The sequence below is a fragment of the Lemur catta genome, chromosome 11 (genome assembly GCF_020740605.2).
Source record: "Lemur catta isolate mLemCat1 chromosome 11, mLemCat1.pri, whole genome shotgun sequence".
NCBI lineage: Eukaryota > Metazoa > Chordata > Mammalia > Primates > Lemuridae > Lemur > Lemur catta.
The window spans coordinates 40,876,082-40,898,676 of NC_059138.1; the positions used below are offsets into that span (position 1 = coordinate 40,876,082).

At 34.6% G+C, this 22,595-nt stretch overlaps 1 protein-coding gene across 1 annotated transcript in view; it reads left to right on the forward strand.

Annotated features, from left to right (window-relative positions):
* Nucleotides 1-22,595, forward strand: part of PTPN12 (protein tyrosine phosphatase non-receptor type 12) — a 91,032-nt gene that overhangs the window by 63,282 nt on the left and 5,155 nt on the right. Inside the window, exons 9-15 of the mRNA XM_045564305.1 lie at nt 4,048-4,114; nt 6,671-6,748; nt 6,845-6,943; nt 10,943-11,028; nt 16,261-17,237; nt 21,096-21,173; nt 22,447-22,514. Coding sequence (XP_045420261.1) covers nt 4,048-4,114; nt 6,671-6,748; nt 6,845-6,943; nt 10,943-11,028; nt 16,261-17,237; nt 21,096-21,173; nt 22,447-22,514 — 1,453 coding nt within the window. The remainder of the gene's footprint in view (nt 1-4,047; nt 4,115-6,670; nt 6,749-6,844; nt 6,944-10,942; nt 11,029-16,260; nt 17,238-21,095; nt 21,174-22,446; nt 22,515-22,595) is intronic.

Genomic DNA, 22,595 nt, shown 5'->3' on the forward strand with positions numbered 1-22,595 from the left:
TCTCTTTAGAAAGCTTTTAGGAAAGTATTGGCTCCATTGGATGACTTTTTTTTTCAATAGAGTATTCAAGAAACTCAATAAGGAAATACATACTTAAGGAAAGATACTAAGCAGTGTAACTAAACAAAGATAAAATATAGTAGTCACATGGTTTTGCTTTTTTTAAGCATAAATTTCTATTATGGAATTAGGAATGTTATGGAGAATGCCCTTTTAAAATGAATAACATAAAATTGAATTAGTCAAGAAAATATTAAATGTTTGCAGTGGGTTTAGTATATAGATGTCATTATAATATGGGTGATAATAGGGTATTTTGAAACCTAATTTTTGGAATTTCATTAGAATAGGTCAGTGTATGGGTTTCTAAATAGTAAAAGCTACTTGAATCCTAAGGTGATAATTCTGTTCTTAATTTTAGTTTGCATTAGATTCTTCTAAAGGCCTTACAATCCTAGTACTTTTTTATTTCATAAGACTGCTATCAATTTATCCTTCTAACTGACACGTTATCTGCATCCACATTTATTATTAAAAGTAAATGAGCCTGGCAGGGTGCCTTAGGCCAGTAATCCCAGCACTTTGGGAGGCTGAGGCAGAAGGATCGCTTGAGGCCAGGAGTTCAAGACCAGCCTGGGGAACATAGTGAGACCCCACTGCTACAAAATTTTAATAATTAGCCAGGTGTGGTGGCATGTACCTCTAGTCCCAGCTACTTGGAGTCTGAGGTGGGAGGATTACTTGAGCCCAGCCAGGAGTTCGAGGCTGCAGTGAGCTATGATCATACCACTGTACTCCAACCTGGGGGATAAAACAAGACCCTGTCTCAAAAAAAAAAAAAAGGAAGTTTTTTCAGACTTAGGATTTACTGTTAATTACTGAAATAGTTAAAGGATTTTTTTTTCTTTAGTCAAGATGAAGCACTGAAGATAGTTTTCTTATCCAGTTGGTCTGATTGCAGTACCTATAATTAGTGAAGTAAAAAGGAAAGTTACTTGCTGTTGGAAATGTGGGAATCAGTTAACAACTTGGTTAATTAAAGCAATTTTTTCTGTAGTTAATTCAGTATTTGACCATTTAATTAAGTAGTTGACTGGTTAAAAAGAAAAAAAATCTATTTAATTGTGGAATTAAAAGATAAATTAATTTGACTTGACTTCTTTACAAGTTAGTTGAAATTATTTCCTGTTCTATTGTACTTCCATTTCACTAAGGTTTTCCATTAAAAAATAAATTGACCATTTAACATTTTTAAACAACCAAAGCAGTATGTTAACTAATGATTTAGAAAACACATCCATAAAAGGAAGGAAATTCTTTTTCCTTCCACCAGTTCTGCTAGAGATAACCATTGTTAAAACTTTAAAATGTGTCCTTTTAGTGTGTGTATGTATATGTATAGTATTTTTTCAAAGAATGTTTCCCCATTTACTATATGTCTTTCCAGATTGGATAAGTATTCTTCTGTAATGCAATTTAACTGTACTATATATTTAACCTTCATTCTTTGGCTTTTAATTTATTACTTCTCCCTCCCTTCCTTTTTTTTTTTTTCTATATATATTTTTAGTTGGCCAGATAATTTCTTTCTATTTTTAGTAGAGATGGGGTCTTGCTCAGGCTGGTCTCGAACTCCTGACCTCGAGCGATCCACCCGCCTCGGCCCCCCAGAGGGCTAGGATTACAGGCGTGAGCCACCGAGCCCGGCCTCCCTCCCTTCCTTTTTCAGCTGTTTTAAATAACAACTTAAATGCTCAGTGGCCAGTCAGTATTTTTGTTTTTAGTTTACTTTAGTTGCTAGTCTTATGGTTAAATCTTTGAGCACATCTGCAGTTATTTTATTAGGATAAATATCTAGAAGTGGAATTTCTAGGTCAAAGGACATGCACTTTTCTTCTTTTTAATACATATTTTAAAATTTGTTATCCATAAAATTGATGGCAATTAATCCTACCAATGGGAGTATGGAAAAGTGCCTGTTTCTCTATACCCTCCCCAATAATGTGTTATCTTTTTGTTTGCTTTTTAGCAATACCTATATGACAGGCAAGTTTTTTTTTTCTTGGTCATTTACATCTTTTGTGAAGTACTTGTTTGTATGTTTTGCCTATTATTTTATAACAGGCATTTATCTTTTAATATTTATGCAAGTTATTTTTATATATTTATATATTGAAGATACTAACCTTTCATCATGTTGTTAATACCGTAGTTATTCATGTCTACTGCCTATGTTTTGGCATATGTAAGTTTTACATTGTCATGTAGTCAGATTTGTGAATCTCTTCATTTATGGTTTCTGTTCATTGAGATATGCTTAGAAAGTCTTTCTCTAACAGAATAGTGTAAAAATTTTGCCTATTTCTAAGTACTTCTATAGATTTAGTTTTCAACATTATATTTTTAATCCATATGGTGTATTTTTCATTGTTAAGATATGAGGTAAGAATCTGATTTTTGCTCTTCATTGGTAGTGATTCCCTGTACCATTTATTGAACAGTCTAATCTTTCCCCTTTGGAGAATTCACCATTATGTAATAAATACATACATATACTGAGATCTGTTTCTGAATTTTCTGTTATGTTTCACTGATATGGTTGTCTATGTCTTTGTAATATCATACTTTTAACTATCAAATTTTAAATATATATCATTTAGTCCTAATAACTCTAAATTCTAGAAATATTTCAATACATGGAATTCAGAAATGTATGAACAGCTAAAAATTAATATTATTTGTGTTTATTAGTAAGAGCTTTTAAAAGTCATACTAGGTTGCTTATAATGTAATTTTATCAGGAATTTTTAGATTACATACTTAATCTACTGGCACTTTGAAAAGTTTCAAAATTGTGCATTAAAATGCTACACAACTTTTTTTCTGCCTAAAAATTATTCTGGTGATGTCAGTTGCATCTTTTAATTAGTCGTAGCAATACTTAATCCTAAGGCACATATGCCTTCCTCTAGTTGAGAATCAGTTTTTTAAAAGTATTTTTGTCATGTTTTAAAGAGAAAAACCTGTGGCATTTTACAGTACATTCTCCAGCTTCCCATTCATACTTTAGGAGATGAGAATGCATCAGTTGCCTTTGTTGTCTTAGTGAAGTCACTGCTGGTGCTCAATCCAATTTCTAGGGCCTGTAGCATTCTTTATCTTTTTGCACATTGAAATGATGTACTGTCTTTTCTTCTTCCTCTGCTCTAGAACACAAGAGTCATCTTGAACATAGAATAAATTTATCTCTGCAAGATGTTATTAGCTAGTCAAAGTTTTCTGAGGTAGAATTAGACTTCCAAACTGAAGGCTCATAGGTATTCTATGAGTCACTCTTGGAAGTTCCTTAAATTAAATTACACAAAGATAGACAGTAGTCCCCCTTATCCGAGGTTTTAGTTACCTCAATTTCAGTTACCAGCGATCTCGAAGGGGTGGGGGACTTGCAGCCTTGGGGCCACATGTGGCCTTCTGGACCCTTGACTGTGGCGTTTTGACTGAATCCAAATTTTACAGAAGAAATCCTTTTATTAAAAGGGGTGCGGCAGAGAAAAATGATGCTTTTCTTGCCTCCTTTGGTGCTTAAAAAAGATGAATCTTGAAATCAGAAGGCAGCAGGTTCCCGGCTCCCATATGGCCCCAAAGCACAAGAATAGTAGTACTGGCATATTGTTATAATTGTTCTATTTTATTATTATTGTTGTTAATCTCTTACTGTGCCTAATTTATGAATTGAACTTGATCTTAGGTATGTATGTCTCAGGAAAAACATAGTATTATATATAAGATTCAATACTATTGATGGTTTTAGGCATCCACTGGGGATCTTGGGCACATTCCCTGTGAATAAGGGGATACTACTGTCAAAAACTAATGTGAAGGATGTTGCCATGCACGCACTTTAATCTGTAGTTTGTTTAATAAATAAATAGAATATTGTCAAATTTTTTCAATGATTTTTTGTTTCTGAATATTAACATGTCCATCCACATTTATATTTCTTTTATCACAAAAATTAAACTTTTTTTTCAAACTTTATATCCGTAGTGCAGGCTGTGGAAGAACAGGTGCCATTTGTGCCATAGATTATACGTGGAATTTACTGAAAGCTGGGGTAAGAATAATTTTTATGTAGCATTTTATCCAGTGATCTATTATGACTTTATGATTCATTGCAGTAAATTAATTAAGTACATATTAAATATATATTTTGTTTTACATGTTACTTTTTCTGAAGTAGCGTTACTATGTAGGAAGGTGTAAAGAAAAGGTAGTGAAAAGATATAAATGCTGCATATTACCTTGATATAATGCACTGGGCAAACAGGGTAAGAGTATTGTTCTAGGTGAATGAATACCTGCAGTAGGGATGCAAACTGTACATTGACTTTTCCAATACAGAATTCTCATTGCCTTTTATATTTATTCTAGGTATAAGTGTATTCCATTCAGTAAATGTTTATGCCTACTAGAGACATTATAGTATAGTGGTTGAAGAATACTGACTCTGGAGCCAAACTGCTCAGTTTAAAATGCTTGCTCTGTCATTTACTAGCTGTGGATCTTGGTCACAGTACTAATGCCATTATGCCTCAATTTTTTTCATGAGAAAATGGGGATAACAATAGTAATAATGGGTAAGAAATAAACGAAACTTTGTTAAATTCTTCAGAACTATGTGTGGCATGTAGCAAGTGCTTTGTACATTGTTATTATAGTTCTTATTACTGTTGCTATTGTTTGGATTGTTGTATCTCCCACTGCTGTTTTGAAGAAATTGTGTTTGATCTATGGAAGACACAAAGATAAATTTCAGCCCTCATTATAGATTTGAAAAACACAGGTCTCCTCATTGTATATATATTTAGTCTTTTCCTAGTTCTGTAATATTTTCATTTTGTATGCATTGGGAAGTTTGTTTTTTTTTTTTTTTTTTTTTTTTTTTTGAGACAGAGTCTCACTCTGTTGCCTGGGCTAGAGTGCTGTGGCGTCAGCCTAGCTCACAGCAACCTCAAACTCCTGGGCTCGAGCAATCCTCCTGCCTCAGCCTCCCGAGTAGTTGGGACTACAGGCATGCACCACCATGCCCGGCTAATTTTTATCTATATATTTTTACCTGTCCATATAATTTCTTTCTATTTTTAGTAGAGACGGGGTCTCGCTCTTGCTCAGGCTGGTCTTGAACTCCTGAGCTCAAACAATCCGCCACCTCAGCCTCCCAGAGTGCTAGGATTATAGGCGTGAGCCACCGCGCCCAGCCTGCATTGGGAAGTTTTTAATCAATTCCTTCAAAAGCTTTCTGGTGTTAAATTTTATTTTTGTGTTCCTCAAAAACTATAATCATCTCCTAATACCCAAATGAACATGTTTAAGTGAATGAAATTTAACTAGGATTCTATCACATTTTAGCATAAACGTCAAAGATTAAAACTGAAATGGGGGCCGGGCGTGGTGGCTCACGCCTGTAATCCTAGCACTCTGGGAGGCCGAAGTGGGGGGATCGCTTGAACTCAGGAGTTCAAGACCAGCCTGAGCAAGAGTGAGACCCTGTCTCTACTAAAAAAATAGAAAGAAATTAGCTGGACAACTAAAAATATATATATAAAAAATTAGCTGGGCATGGTGGCACATGCCTGTAGTCTCAGCTACTTGGGAGGCTGAGGCAGTAGGATTCCTGGAGCTCAGGAGTCTGAGTTTGCTGTGAACTAGGCTGACGCCATGGCACTCTACCCTGGGCAACAGAGTGAGACTCTGTCTCAAAAAAACAAATAAATAAATTGGAATGGGAAGAGGCACTTAATGACAGCAAACAAAGTAAACATCTGGTCATTTTAAAAGTTGTGTATTTTGAACATAATCCCCATTTAATTGAATTAGGCTTCTTATAAATATAACCTTGTGGCTTAGGTTAATGTTGATGTGAAAAATCTTTTGATGTATATAGACTCCTAAGCAATAAACCTGGGAATCACTCTCAACTCTTCCATCTTCTTCATCACTCCAAGATACTCTTGCTGATTACAGTTCTAGTAATTCCGCTTCATTAAACTTCCACCAGTTTCTCTCTTTCAGACTGTCATCTTCCCTGATACAAAAGTCGGTTGACTATCATGTCTTAAGTCAAGGTTGCCTATTGCAGCAGTCCCAATTTCAAATGTACAAAATCATCTAAGATCTTTCACAAACAGTCCTCCAAGATGGAGCTCAGGGCTCTGTATTTTTACCTAGCTCTTTTAGCTGGTCGTTACATAGCCAGTACTACTGGCTTTGTCCACATCAAACTTCTCAATCCCAAATAGATTATACATTCAGTCTGCTTTGCCTATGTGTATTTCCTTCACTTTTTATGGGATAGTCTTCTTTTAATATTCAACTAAATTGTCACTCTACACACCTATCAGTCAGTTATAGCCTCTTTATTCCCACTACACTGCACTTATGCTTTGGCTGGATATTTATTTGTTCACAGATCTGGCTCCCCAGCATGACTGCTGAGGGTCAAGATTAGCTATGTATTCACAATGCCAAGCACAGAGTCTGATATGTGGTAGGTAGTGCTCAGTAAATGTTTGTAATAAACCAGCATGTATGTAAGTTTTATATGAAAAATTGAAGACTATTTTACTGTTTTCTGAATAAATGTCCAAAGTTTAAATATTCTTTGTTTTAGAAAATACCAGAGGAATTTAATGTATTTAATTTAATACAAGAAATGAGAACACAAAGGCATTCTGCAGTACAAACAAAGGTATAGTTTATTTCACTTTATAAACTATATTTTTATAAATGCCTTCTTGCTTTTAAAATTGTCTTTTCCCTTGTTTATCATTCATTTCCCTAATAGGAACAATATGAGCTTGTTCATAGAGCTATTGCCCAACTGTTTGAAAAACAGCTACAACTGTATGAAATTCACGGAGCCCAGAAAATTGCTGATGGAGTGGTAGGTGTTCTTGGCCTATTAATTTTAGTAAGCTTTTGCTTTTTACCAAGAGGTAACATTTAGCTTTTAATTGTCATCTTGTGTTTTATCTAACAGGAAACTGTACAAGACAGTTATTTTTACTTAACCTGGATTTTGTTAACTCGTTTTCTTGTTTGTATTTCTGTTATGATAGATATTTAATGACTCCAATATAAGTTAAATAATATTCTAAATAAAATAAGGGTAGAAAGAAGATCTTATGTCAAAAATCATATAATTCATTATTATTTCAAATATAAATTATTTTCTAAAAAATTAACTACAGGCTGGGCACAGTGGCTCACACCTGTAATTCTAGCACTCTGGGAAGCCAAGGCAGGAAGATTGCTTGAGGTCAGGAGTTCGAGACCAGCCTGAGCAAGAGTGAGACCTGGTCTCTACTAAAAATAGAAAAAATTAGCTGGGCATGTCCCACCTACTCTGGAGGCTGAGGCAAGAGGATCGCTTGAGCTCAGGAGTTTGTGGTTGCAGTGAGCTAGGCTGATGCCACAGCACTCTAGCTCAGGTGACAGAGTGAGACTCTGTCTCAAAAAAAAAATTAAAAAATAATAATAAATTAAAAATTAACTGTATTCTTCTCTTTCCTCTTTCCTTCTACTGCCACTTAAATAATTGTAAGTTAGTTGATTGTACTTGAATTTTGTTTTGTTCTTGGTCATGATAGTATAAGGTTGTAGTTGTAGTTATTTGTGTAATACACTTTTTAATTAACCAGAATTATAAGATTACAATTAAGTCCCTTTTTGTTGTAGTTGAATGTCATCTTAGATCTTTTAAATCTTATTGGATATTCAAACTTGACTTGATAAAAATACTGTATTTTCAAAGTGTTCTTATTTCTGCCTCTATTTTCTAACCAGTTCTCTTGTTTCCTTTTTATATGTAATCTCCTTGTCCCTGAAGGTGCTGAGCTGTTTATTTAGTAGAATTTTTTTTTTACATCTTTATCATTGAACCTACAATAACTATCACATGATACACCAAGTATGAGGAAATGAGTTGCAAATTTTATAACCTTTGTTTTCCTTTTTCCCCCTTAAATGGTTTTGTCAATCTCCCAGGATATTTGTTTGCAATTTTTTGGTGTTCCAAATGAGAGATTTGTTACCAAATGCTGATGTCAACATAAGATAACCTAATATCGGTCCAAGAGTTTTAGGAACTGTGTGTTTTCTTAATTAGCCAAGTGACGATTTCAAGTTTTTAAAATTTATGTATGTGACCTCATTATTATTCCTTAATTAACAGGAATTGTGCAACTAGGCCTCCTACATTGCCATCTCTTTTTCCCTTTAATTTGATTAAATCCTGTTTTAACTTCTTCTGAATCTAGCCAAGTATTTATAATATACAATAGAATGTCTATTATTTTGTATAATTTTATCTAAATTGAGATACTTAATATTTCAAAAAGCTGAGTAGGCTATATACTTTTCTTTAAACTTTAATTGAAAATATTTCTATTTTCTTCCATAAATGCAAGATTAATTTCAAAGGTGAGGATCTTATACTTAGAAATATAAGTGTTTTTAGACCACTGGTTCCTTTAATATATAGGAGCATTACATTTTAAAAATGTATAGAAAATTCTTTTATTGAAGTATTCAGTGTTGTATTTTTTAAAGCTTTTAACTATATTTAGATAATCTCCAGGAAATGTGCAATAAATATCGCATCACTCTTTTATCTTCTTTTTCCCATTACCTGATCATTTTAAGATTTTATTTCATGAGTTCATCCTTTTTTACAACCTGAAATCCACACTAGGATTATAATTCTGTCATAGGCTGCTTCTATCTAATGGGTCAGAGCTTTACAAATGACTAAGGAATACAAGGAAAAAGTCATACTTTATATGAGATGAGATGAAATACTACCCAATAGCAGAAAAGTGGTTACTTCAAACCTATTTTTTCATCTCATTGCCTGGTACATAGCAGAAACACACTAAATGTTTGAGAGATATGTATGTTTCCATGGATGGATGGATAAAAAAAGTAGGACAAAGGGATAGATATGGAAAAGATGGATTATCATTCTAAATAGGTTTTTAATATTTTTCTCTTAAGAAATCTTGTTTTCTGGGAACTTTTAAATATAGATCACTGTTTTTATAGTATGGCTGTATATGGTTGCAGACCATAAATCCCAGTTAGAGAAAATGTGGAATTTAAAAAATTGGGGAAAATCATCTTAGAACTGTGTGGTTGAGTGAAATGATTTGAAATACATACTTATCATTTAGAAGCTATGCTTTGAAAAACAGTAAAAAAATCTCCACTTACAATTTCTCTAACAAACTTACTGCAGAGGTAAAAGTTTTTTTAAAATGCTTTATGTTCCAGAATTATTTCATGGAGTTATTTTTTTTTTAAATAGTTCAATAGAAGCAGTTTCATATGGTTCACCTTTAATTTTTATTTAACCTACTTTATGCAAATATTTATACATTTTGGTACAAAATATTAATGAGTATTATCATAAGAGTATGGTTGTGATTAATAGAAATGATAAACAAATGATCAGTAATATGTCAGGGGCATCCTTATGATGCAGAGTCTCTAAATTCTGGTGGAGCCTGAGGATTTAAAACTTTGTTGACCAAAAGTCCTGATTTGTGTAAGGCAGTAGCAGTTTATAGTTGTTGTCTGGGTGTAGTAATTAATAGTGTTCCCCTTTCATTTGTAAAAGAGTCGTGATTTGGACAATAAATTACGTGGTCACCCTACCTATAGTAGATATCCCTGCAACAAACGACTCTATTATGATAGGTGTCTTTAATTAAAGATGAAGGTTTTCAGTCTTATGGTATAATTCTGTTGTTCTTGATCAGGTAATTAGATGTAGAAAAGTCTTCTAATCCATTATCAGGAGACAGGTGCACTTAAAATTGCTGGGAAGTTGAGATCTTTATTTATTTTTTACTTGGAAATACTTGAAGTAACAGTTATAAAGATAAAGAAGCTGCTGTGATGGGCATGGTAGAAATGCCTTTTGATTAAGAAAACAACAACTACAAAATAAAATGCAATTACAATTTGAGAGTTACTTAATTGATAATATATGTAAAGATGGCTTTTTTCTACAATTATTAATCTCTGAGATGTAGGCAAGGATGAAAAGCATTCCTGCCTTCTGCCCCAGAATTAACATAGCCTAGCTGGATAAATATGAAGTGCTTTGAGAATGAAACTAATTCAGGGGAATATTTTAATTCCACAGCTCCTCCATTCGCAATCCTAAACCTAAGATTCTTACATTTGTATTGATCTGGAACTTCAATGTTGTTAATGATGTCATTGGTCCTTGTGACCAGCAAGAACCAAGGATATCCCTGGATGGGCTCTCCCCGGCTTTCTGGGGTCTATTTGGCTAGTCAGTGATATAGGGGCTGTATTCTTTAAAGGAGTAGGGCTCTACACATGGTGTCAGGGAGGGTGGGGCAAAGAATGATTAAAATGAATCCTAGGACCAGCTTAAAAGTACTAAGTAGTAATGGGGAATCACAGTGGGGTAGTCCAAAAAAGGTTTGGAAAGGTAAAGGATATAAGCCTTATTTCGTTGGCTTTTTTCCCTCTCTGTACGTGTCAGGTTTCTAGTGGCAGTGATCCTTGGATGGGGGAATTGGTAGGGGGAAGGTACCTTCTTTGATATTTATTTTCTTGGGAAATCTGTTTCTTTACAGTGGCATTTGAAATGTGTTGAAATGCTGCTGTACACACTTGATCTTTCAGTAACTGGTGATGGGCTGGTTTTTGATATAAATCTTGCTCATTAAAGTTTGGCTCTTCGGGCTAAAATATGGATCCAAAATATAGGACTCATGTTTTTTTTTTTAAGTTGGCAAAATTGGCATTGTTTTCAAAATTGAAAAGCCCAGAAACAATTACTTGAAATACGAGGAAGGAAAATTATTTTTCTGCTAACTTTAGTGAAGCATTTTTTTCCCCTTGGCAGAATGAAATTAACACTGAAAATATAGTCAGCTCCATAGATCCTGATAAACAAGAATCTCCTCCTCCAAAACCACCAAGGACCCGCAGGTATTGTATATCTTTGAAAATTATCTTTGAAAGGTTACTTTTATTTTTACTCAGTGTTAATTAAAATGACAAATTCTGAATATTTCTAAGTTACTTTTATAACTTTTATTATTGGTCTTTTGTTTAGGCTGCAGTATATGTATGGCAACTGATTTGTTACTGGTGACCTAAAATTTTTGTTTCATTTTGGATGAAATTTTAATAGTACACTGTACCAGAACAGTGAACACGACCATGAATTGACTGTAGTCCATGTTTTGGTACATGGTATAACTAAAATTTTAGTTATTCTAAAGATTTACATTTTCTCATGATGACTGAATAAGTAATATGGTTGCCAAAAATTGTATGCATGTTGAAGAAATTATGTGAAGATGTTTAATTACATTGCTAGCAAAGATGGGTTTATTTCTATTTTTCTTGCTTTCATACCACGCTTATGTATAATAGTTAAAGTTATATATATTTGTGTCCTCTTTTCCCCTTCCCTTCTCTTTCTTTTCTTTCCCCCTGAAAAGTTTGGTGGAAGTTGTCTAAAGTTGGGTGAGATGGTTAGGGTTGGGTCTTGGCTTTGAGTTACTAATGCCAAGAGATCACCCTAATGAGATCATTCCTCTTTACAAAAGAAAAAGTCTACAACTTTACTCAGTAACTAAAGGTTTGGTCAGAACCCTGAACTTCACAGGAGCAATTTGTTCCCATTTTGACCGTACAAGATTCTAACTGCCCATGAAGGAATATTTCTGAGTATGGAAAGAGGCAGAATACTCTTGTATAAAGAGGCTTTTACATTGGTAGATCTTATTTCAAATTTTAACTTCAGTATTTACCAACTGAATGAACTTGGGCAAGCTACTTCTCTGAAAATTCTTTACCTCATTGTATTGAGATACAGTACTACTTTTCAACGTTGTAACAACTAGTGATAATGTATATAAAGCATATAACTACATACATGCTTGACCTGTCGTAGTAGCTTTTTAAAGATGTGGTAGTTGTTATAGTCTCTGGAAAACCTTTCTATGCCTCTCTAAGGAGCATATACAGTTGAGGTTAGGTCTCAACATTTAAATACTTAAGATGTTAACTGCATACTAACAGAACTTCCAGTATTTCTTTCCTGATTTATTTCCACTTTGGTATATACCAAAAGCGGCATTTTAGCCTCCTGTGGAAGGTAGCCAGCTGAAACTTATAAACTATTAGTTCTCTAACTTCTCTGTCCCACCTAGGAGTTCTGGGGTCCTAAAAGAAACTACTGGCCTTAAAGGAGATTAAGGAACATTTTTGCTACCCTAATAATCTTTAATTTGGTTTTTGAAATTGAGCCAATATAGCGGTTCTCAAAGTCTATACTGATAGGTATGATTTATATGTTTTTCTGCCTCTAACAACATAGAGTGATAGCCTTTTCCTAATTTTATAGGAAAAATAGGAATAGCCTATTCTGAATTTTAAGCCTTTCTCCTGTACCTCTTCAAAAGTTTGACTCCTGTTATTCTTTAAAAACCAAAAAGATAATAGAGAAGTAGTAAATGAGTTTTAACAGAAAAATATCCATTCAGCTTAAGACAGGTTTTTATCGGGCATATATGCTCAAAGTTTTATGCCTGTGTGGTTTATATTACATGCATAGGTTGTCTTTTTTCTTCTTTATGCAGTGGAGTCAAATGCCAGAATTTCATTGTGTTCCACAGAGTGCCTTGTGACTTCCAAGTTGAGATGAGTTTTAGAACTATTGTAAATTGTTCCCGCATATAACTGAAATTAAAAAAATCATAAGAATGATAAAAAGTAAAAACAGTATACTTTGTTTTTCATATAGCTGTAGTAAACAAGTTAATTGGTTGTTTAAAATGCATGTTAGTGGAGAAAGAATTTAGAGAGCAAGGCTCATGTTTGTTGTATTAGACTTAATCACCCAAATGCTTTTGATTTATAAATACTTAAAGAAATCATATTGTAGATTTTGAATAGCACATTTCATTTTCTGTTGTTAAACTAATACAATTCTTTATAATTTATTCACTTAAACCAGTGAGTCAGAAGTATACCTCGTTAGCTGTTTCTTTCTTATAAGCTATCAACAAATTTACTGTGGAGACACAAAAGGGTGCGTGTCTTAGTAAATTTTTCATAATCTATTTAATATTTCAGAGACAGTGACAATACACTTGATTTTTGCTTCTAATGCCTCTCTAATCAAATAATTTTAAGTAGGACTAGGATTGAGAGGAAGACAGAATGTGGTCGTGCTTTAGTTATTTTGATGTCTAGGCTGGAGGTAAAAGTTTATTGAGGTTTGGTGTATAACTGATAATTGAAGTCTTGGGCATGGATAAAATCTTTCATATTTTGGGTATAACATAACAAAATACCAAGGAGGTGACCCTAGTAAACACCAAAATTTGTGAAGAGCAGACTAAAAGAAAGCCATAGAAAAAGAACAATCCAGGGATAAAGGAAAACCAGGAAATAGTGATGTTTTAGAGGCCATGAAGGAGTTTTGTATTTTGTCGAAATACATGAATATTTATTCCCTTTAAGTGGTGCCTGGGAAAATGAACTAGACTGTCATACGTATCCTATCCAGGATAGTCTAAAATCTGTAGCTCTTGGAATATCCTGGATAGGTGAGGACATTTGTTGAAGTCTGTCCAAATGAAGGCATTTGAAGCTACCTAATTTGTTTCATCCTCAAATAGTACAGAATGTGGTTGAACATTGGTAAACTATGACCCTGGGAAAATGGCAAGTAGAAAATTAGGCAATGGGAGAAATTCATGTCACATAAAATAGGTATTATTTTACTTCACTTTTTTCTGTTTCTTTTTTGAAATGTTATTTTTTGTGTTGTTTATTCTTTTTTTAAACAACTGTATTAAACCCAAATAAGTTGCCTTAAGATGGTTAATTTATAAGAAAGTGGCTGGGTAAAAGTAGAAAAATCAGGCCAGGCTCAGTGGCTTATGTTTGTAATCCTAGCACTTTGGGAGGCTGAGGTGCGAGGATCACTTATGGCCAGGAGTTCAAGACCAGCCTGAGCAACATAGCAAGACCCCATTTCTACAAAAAATGAAAAAAATTATCTGGGCATGGTGGTGTGCGCTGGTGGTCCCAACTACTTGGGAGCCTAAGGTGGGGGGTTAGCTTAAGGCCAGGCCAAGAGCTTGAGGTCAGCCTGGGAGATTTGGTGAGGCCCTGTCTCAAAAAAAGAATGTAAGTGTACATCATGTTCCCCAATATAATGGATAAAAATAAAATTGTAATAAATAGATTTTTAAAAGTTACATCATGAAATTGTAAAACATCTAGAATAAAAAGGAAGAATCTTTAAGAGCTGTGAGAGAAAACCAGGCACAGTGGCATAGCCTGTAGTCCCAGCTACTTGGGAGGCTGAAGAAGGAGGATCACTTGAGACCAGGAGTTAGAGGCTATAGTGTGCTGTTATCCTGCCTGGGAATATTCATTCACTGCATTCTAGCGTGGGCAACATAGCAAGGCCTTGACTCTTAAATAAATAAATAAATAAATAAATAAATAAATAAATAAATAAATAAGCTCCAAGTGAGAAGAGGGAAAAAAAAAAACAGCTCACAGTTAAAGGAATAGGAATCAGAACTTTAAAATTCTGGAGGCAAGTTATATCATATCTAGAATTCTATACCTTTTGAAAAAATAATATCAAAAATATAACACTCAAATATGCAATCCCTCTTATAAATAGTTCTTAAAAAGCAACTATAAGATGTAAGTCACTGAAACAAGGGAGTGTACCTAGGAAGAGGAAGATAGGATCTAGGAAACAGGAGAGTCTGAAACTGGAAAGAACGTCGGCTCTGTGGTGGCCTAGGGAGCCAGTGGTCCACACTGGAGCAGGAGGCTCAAGGTTTCTAAGAGGGATGTCTGTGGTATTGGTAGTTACCTGGTGTGTTTGTCCTTATTGAGAGGAGGTATACAAATGTACAGGAAAGTTAGAAGATCTGAGTTACTGATGATATAGAGAACTAAGCCATCAGAAACTCAAGGTAATCATAAGGGAAAAACAAGAAGTTACAGAAGAAAAGATGTTAAGTCACAGTGTCATAGGTGTGAATAATAATATCTACAGTTACAAGATTGAACTAATCAAAAATGACAATATAAGAGTATTGGAAAGAAGGACACTTCCATAGCAGGAATTCAGTAGAGAACATGTGAAACAGAAAGATCAAGAAATAACAATGAAAACATTTTGAAATACGGAGCTAAATCTCAGAAGCAGCTGTGAAAAAAAGTTGAAAGTAGATACCTTTGGCTAACTGGAGGGCTATGGGAGGGGACTACTGTTTTTCATTAAAAATGTTGTACTTGGGGGCTGGGTATGGTGGTGGCTCATGCCTATAATCCCAGCACTTTGGGAGTTCAAGGTGGAAGGATTGCTTATGGCCAGTAGTTCAAGACCAGCCTGGGCAACATAGTGAGATCCTGTTTTCTCCCCAAAATTTTTAAAAATTAGCTGGGTGTTGGCCGGGCGCGGTGGCTCACGCCTGTAATCCTAGCCCTCTGGGAGGCCGAGGCGGGTGGATCGCTGGAGGTTAGGAGTTCGAGACCAGCCTGAGCGAGACCCCGTCTCTACTAAAAATAGAAATAAAAATTATCTGGACAACTAAAAATATATATAGAAAAAATTAGCCGGGCATGGTGGCACATGTCTGTAGTCCCAGCTACTCGGGAGGCTGAGGCAGTAGGGTCGCTTGAGCCCAGGAGTCTGAGGTTGCTGTGAGCTAGGCTGACGCCACGGCACTCACTCTAGCCCGGGCAACAAAGTGAGACTCTGTCTCAAAAAAAAAAAAAAAAAAAAATTAGCTGGGTGTGGTGTCATGAGCTTGTGGTCCTAGCTACTTAGGAGGCTGAGGCGGGAGAATTGCTTGAGCCCAGAAGTTTGAGGTTACAGTGAGCTATGAACTATGATTGCACTACTGCACTGTAGCCCAAGTGACAGAACAAGACCCTGTCTGAAAAAAAAAAAAAAAAAAAAGAAAAAGTCTTGTATTTCACTTTTAAGGAGTATATGTATAATCTTGATAACATTAAATCTTCTTAGTCTGAAAAGTTATAATTTTTTCTTCATAACCACAGATTGTAATGGCTTTTAATATAATAGGTTTGGCTACATAATTGTCATCTAACAACTTATTTTCAAAAGAAAAGACATTCTTAAAATAGCCTTTTTTAATGTTTGTTTTTCAGTTGCCTTGTAGAAGGGGATGCTAAAGAAGAAATACTGCAGCCACCAGAACCTCATCCAGTGCCACCCATATTAACACCTTCTCCCCCCTCAGCTTTTCCAACAGTCACTACTGTGTGGCAGGACAATGACAGATACCATCCAAAGCCAGTGTTACACATGGTTTCATCAGAACAACATTCAACAGACCTCAACAGAAACTATAATAAATCAACAGAACTTCCAGGGAAAAATGAATCGACTATTGAACAGATAGATAAAAAATTGGAGCGAAATCTAAGTTTTGAGATTAAGAAGGTCCCTCTCCAAGAGGGACCAAGAAGTTTTGATGGGAACACACTTTTGAATAGGGGACATGCAATTAAAATTAAATCATCTTCACCTTGCATAACTGATAAAATCTCTAAGACACAGGACTTAAGTCCAGGGGAACTAAAAGTTGGTGATATTACTCAGAATTCTTGTGTGGACTGCAGTACAACACAGTCAAACAGAGTTTCAGTTACTCCACCAGAAGATTCACAGAAGAATTCAGACACACCTCCAAGGCCAGACTGCTTGCCTCTTGATGAGAAGGGACATGAAACATGGTCATTTCATAGACCAGAAAATGCCATCCCCATACCTGATTCATCTGAAGGAAAATCCTCAGATATCCACTATCAAACTATGAAAACTGTGAGTTCAACACCAAGCCCTACAACACAAGTTGAAACCCATGATCTTGTGGATCATCATAACAGTTCACCTCTATTCGGAGCACCCCTGAGTTTTACTAATCCTCTTCACTCTGATGACTCAGACTCAGATGAAAGGAACTGTGATGGTGCTGTGACCAAGAATAAAACTAACATTTCAACAGCAAGTGCCACAGTTTCTGCTGCCACTAGTACTGAAAGCATTTCTACTAGGAAAGTATTGCCAATGTTCATTGCTAGACATGATATAGCAGGAACTATACATTCAGGTGCTGAAAAAGGTAATAATATAGTGTCTAACACTTAAATATCTTTACTGTGTGCCAGTCACTGTTTTAAGCACTTTAGCTGTATTAATTCATTATATTTTATTCCACACTACATTCTAGAACCTACGAGAAATTTAGTTGGTTCAGATACTAATTTTTTAAAATAAGCTTTTAGTTATTGTTACCTTAACTTGGTCACATTGTATTACTGGGTTTTGTGTTTCCAAAATATCATAATTGTTGTAACTAGAAAATTTCTTTTCTTTTTCTTCTGTATTATAGCTTTTAAGCTGGGCTCGATGGTGCATGCCCATAGTCCCAGCTACTTGGGAAGGTGAGGCAGGAGGATCATTTGAGCTCAGGCGTTTGAGACCAGCCTGGGCAACATAGTGAGAAAGAGACCCCTTCTCTTAAAGAAAAAACAAAAATTTATCTGATTGAATAACTCAAAATAATTTAGGGAAAATAGAATCACTCAAAGTAACAGTGGCAAAAATATTATAGAATGGCTTGGTTAGCCATTTAATTTCACCCATGTTTCTCATAAATAGCTATTTTAGTCATCTTTCCTATAACAACAAAATAACCTTTTTTTTTTAAACTCTCTTCACAAATGCTTGCAAATAAGGGTGCTTACAATCCTGAGTTTAACCCAGAAACAATATTACAAGCTATTCAGCAGAATATAGGCAGCTTAATTCATTCAGTAGTGTTATACATATCTAGTCATCAAAGCTATTATTTAATTAATGACTCTTCTTTAAGCAGTCTTAACAAAATTGGTCCTTGAAACTCCACTTTGTTCTGCTAAAAATAATCATGGTTTCCTTCTTAAACAGACCATAGAGTTGAGAGCAGATGTATAAACATGAAAACTATGTACTGATATTTTGATAATGAATGGTCATTTACCTGTCAGCGAATTTTGGTATTACAGATTGGTATATACAGACTGGTATTTCTAATGTGCAGACAAAATAAGTACTGTGAACTTAAAAGATAATTGTCCTTTTAAATTTCTGACCCAATATACTGCCACCCTTACTATGGTGCTTTTATTTTCCCCAACTCACAGATACTGTATTTTTTGTCTTGAGAATGTATGAGTGTAAGCTAATTTCTTAAATTACACAATTTTATTTTCTTGATGTTCCTGTGTTTTGTTTGAAGGATCTTCAGAAGATAACAATGTAGTAAATATTACTTTACCAGTTTAATGTAATTTTAAATTATTAGTATCTTTTCTTCTTCAACTTCAGAGTTTGAAATATAACTGCCCAGCTGTAACTATACAAGAAAGTATATGGACAAGAAATTTTCATTTTGGTCTTTTTAAGTATATCAGGCATTTGTCTTATACCTAGGAAGTTTTTTTTTTTAAAACCATTACTAGAAGTAGAATTTAGTGAGGGCAGGAAGGGTGCATGATATGATATGCTCATTATGAGTTACTGCCATATGACCAGTCTTTTGGTGATAATAGAACAGCTTCCTTTAAAGTAAAACATATTGTACAGGGATAGTTGAAACATCTCTGCTATATACCAGCTCATTACTGTTCTTTCAGTTTTGTATTTCAAAGCAAAAATAGCTGCAAATGTTATTTCTGATATCTTTTCACCCTACCTAACTATGCTATTGGTTTGATATTAACTGAAGATTTTCCTGTTTAAATGTTCTTTGTTGCAGCATAACTACAAGTAGCCCTATTAATGTGTTGCTAAGTATTAACATCTACCTTGTTGATTATTTTTATTGCCTTTGTAGATTATTTATCTTGTAGAACCATTGGCACCAGAATTAGGGATTTTTTGTCTTAGAATTCATTGGTGAATTACAGTGATATGTTGCTTAATGATAGGGATATTTTCTAAGAAATGCACCAGGCAATTTTGTCATTGTGTGACCATTATAGAGTATACTTACACAAACCTAGTTGGGATGGGGGGTACTCCCTACCTAGGTTGTATAGGACAGTCTATTGCTCCAAGGATATACACCTATGTAGCATGTTAATGTATTGAATACTGTAGGCAATTATAACAGTGGTAAGTATTTGTATATATAAACATAGAAAAGGTAGGGTAAAAATGCAGTATCATAATCTCATGGGACTACTGTTGTATCTGTGGTCCTGTTGTTGACTAAAATGTCGTTATGCAGTGCATGAGTATAACTGAATAATTTTGTATTGATACCTAAAATAACCTTTTGCGTAAGTTACTGCCTGACAGAACTTCCTGACTATGAATTCTGATTTTAATCTTGACTTAGGCCTTCTGAAAGATTTCTCAGATTTGGCTACAGTATGTGATTTGCAAAAGGCTATGAAAAATGTGCAGTCACAGGTTGGATAACCCCTAAAACAAGTTTGTAACAAAGAAAAGGTGGTCCAGAAATCCAGGGAGAAACGTGCAGTTGAAAAGCAAGGAGCATAGTTAGAAAATAAAAGTCTTTAAGGGTGAGGACTGTCATGAGAGGAAAAAGTACAGAGTTTCTGAAAGATACTTGATAAATACTTAATATAAACAAGCAAAACTGCCCTTCTTGCTTTGTTCACTTAATTTAGGAAATGGTACTACAATGCCAAGATTCTGTGTCCCTTCCTTCCAACAGCCATCTCTCCACTGTGAGCCTGTTAGTAACAAGAGGGCAAGGAGAAATACGATGATGACTCAATCAGACTGCCACTACTCAATAAGGTAGATAGTTCTTTAGTGGCAAGAGAGAGTTCCAGAACTCTTCTCTCAGCAAGACCAGAGGCTGTATTTTCTTGTGTCTCCAGCTGTAAATAAATGTACGAGGGGCAAGAGCAATCATACTCACCTCATATTTGTTGAAAATTGAAAAGGCTTTTTCAATCTCTTTTTAATGTGTACCCTGTCAGATGTGGTAAAATAGCAGAGTATCATCGCAATATTTTGTTCATTTTTTAAGAATGGTGTGCAAGGCCAAGACAAAATAATACAGGATCCTCACATTTCCTTTTCTTTATCCCATTCTCCCGCACCTGAGAGTCCATGCACAGGATGGTATCCTTGTGTTTTCTTTCTGTACCTCCAGTAAAAACTCAGATCTGATACACTCATTTACCCTAAGCCATGATAAGGCTCCCATTATCTTTTCCAAGAGTTAATTTTGTTTTTACTAGTGCAAAACTTGTACATGGCTTCAGTGAGTAATCAAAGTACAGTCATGTGCCACTGTTTGCAAGATTTTAGGCATTAAATAAGTGAACATTTAAAATTTTTTAACAGCTATATTTTTATGTGTATTAGAAAAATAACTAGCACTTCAAATGCTGTTTGTTATTGCTATTTAAAATATGACTGAAATACGTAGTTAAATTTAAAACAAGTGAGTTTTGTTGTTATTTTTTTTAATGAAGTTTTAAAAGTGAATAGGACAGATGGTATGTAGTATGGCAAAAATCATGAAAGGAGTTAAGCAGCAAAATCCAGTTTGTGAAACAATGGCTTAAGTCAGATGACCAAAGCTTTCCTTTTTAGACTCCAAGCATCATCAAGTAATCCCAGTAGAGAAGTCACTTGGCTGCTGGTTTCTCTACTGAAGATTGCATTCAGACTCGGAATATGAAGTATTGTCTGTAGAGTGTTAGGAACGTCATGGGAGGCTCATTTTCTATGTGCTGTAGTGATAGAGTTCATTCTTCTTTGCTCAGTAAGCTTTGTAACTCTTCTTGATAATGATTTTGAGTAGAAAAGGTTTCTTGTTTATTTTCTGCATTTTTATAAACTGATTCTCTTAGATACTTGTGACAGGGTTTTTAGAATGTCAAGAAAGCTCTCTGATTTTTAGATAATATGTTAACTTTTAATAATTTGTTTAAATTTTATGTATTTAATTTAGATGTTGATGTTAGTGAAGATTCACCTCCTCCCCTACCTGAAAGAACTCCTGAATCTTTTGTATTAGCAAGTGAACATAGTGAGTGTCTCTTTTGCTTTTGCATTTACTTCATACTGTAATACTAAACTCTGAAAAATATAGCTAATTTTAATCTAGTAGTTATTGAGCTACATAATTAAATTCAAAAACAAATTGGGATTGATACTGACAAATGCTTTTAATTCCTTATTTGTAAAATACTTTTAAATGATGTTTTTTGCTTGCTAAGATTGCTAAAGGGGCTATATTTACATTAGAATTAGAATACTAGAATTCAGTTAAATGTGATTGTAAGTTTGCAATCTGGTATCTTTTCATTCATTAAAAGTAGCACTTATTTATGAAGACATTAATTGTTTCACTTGGTGCCGGTTTAGGTAAGTAAACATTTAAGCTGGGTTGTGGGTAGGTATCACTGACATTGATAGTATACCTCTCCCTTTACCCCCTAAGAAGGATTGCAGAAACAGCTTGAATGTATTTATAGTGTCTCATGCACAGTGATGGTGCTCACTAGTTTAATGAGTTACACTTTACCAATACGTTAATAATTTTGACTGATTTTTAAGAATGTTGAAAACAGGCTAGGTGTGGTGGCTCATGCCTGTAATCTCAGCACTTTGGGAGGCTGAGGCAGGAGGATCACATAAAACCAGGAGTTTGAGACCAGCCTGGGCAACATAGCAAGACTCTATCTCTACAAAAAAATGATAAAAATTTTAAATCTTTTTTTAAAAAATGTTGAAAACAGCAAAGCATTATATTTTACTTATCTAAGTCTCTCACATTATCTACAGATTATAGTAAACTCTGATGACTGAATTCATTTAGTTAAATTTTAAGAAAGGAAACTTAAAGGAATTTTTTTGAATCAGTAGAAACTACAAAATTTTTATGGATGCAAGCCAGGTGGTGGCTCATACCTGTTATCCCAGCTAGTCGAGCGGCTGAGACAAGAAGATTGCTTGAGGCCTGGAATTCAAGACCAGCCTGGGCAACAAGCAAGACCCTGTCTCTACAAAAAATAAAAAAAATTAGCCAGGTTCAGTGGTGCATGTCTATGTCCTAGCTTCTTGGAAAGCTGAGATGGGAAGATCTCTTGAGCCCAGAAGTTCGAGGCTGCAGTGAGCTATGATCATGCCACTGTACTATAGCCTGGGCAACAGAGTGAGACACTGTCTTAAGAAAAAAAAAAAATTATGGAAGTGATAGTTTCTAAAAATATTTAGAATCAATCAATTTTTGTATATTCCTTTAATGTAAAAATTTTGAAGAATTAAAGATGTTAATTTTAAGATTTCATTTTCCTCAGATACACCTATAAGATCTGAATGGAGTGAACTTCAAAGTCAGGAACAGCCTGAACAAAAAAAATCTGAAGTGAGTTTGGGATTGGAACAGCTATAGCTTAATATTTTTACTCTTTTGTGAACTTTTCTTACAGTTTGTTATAATAACTGT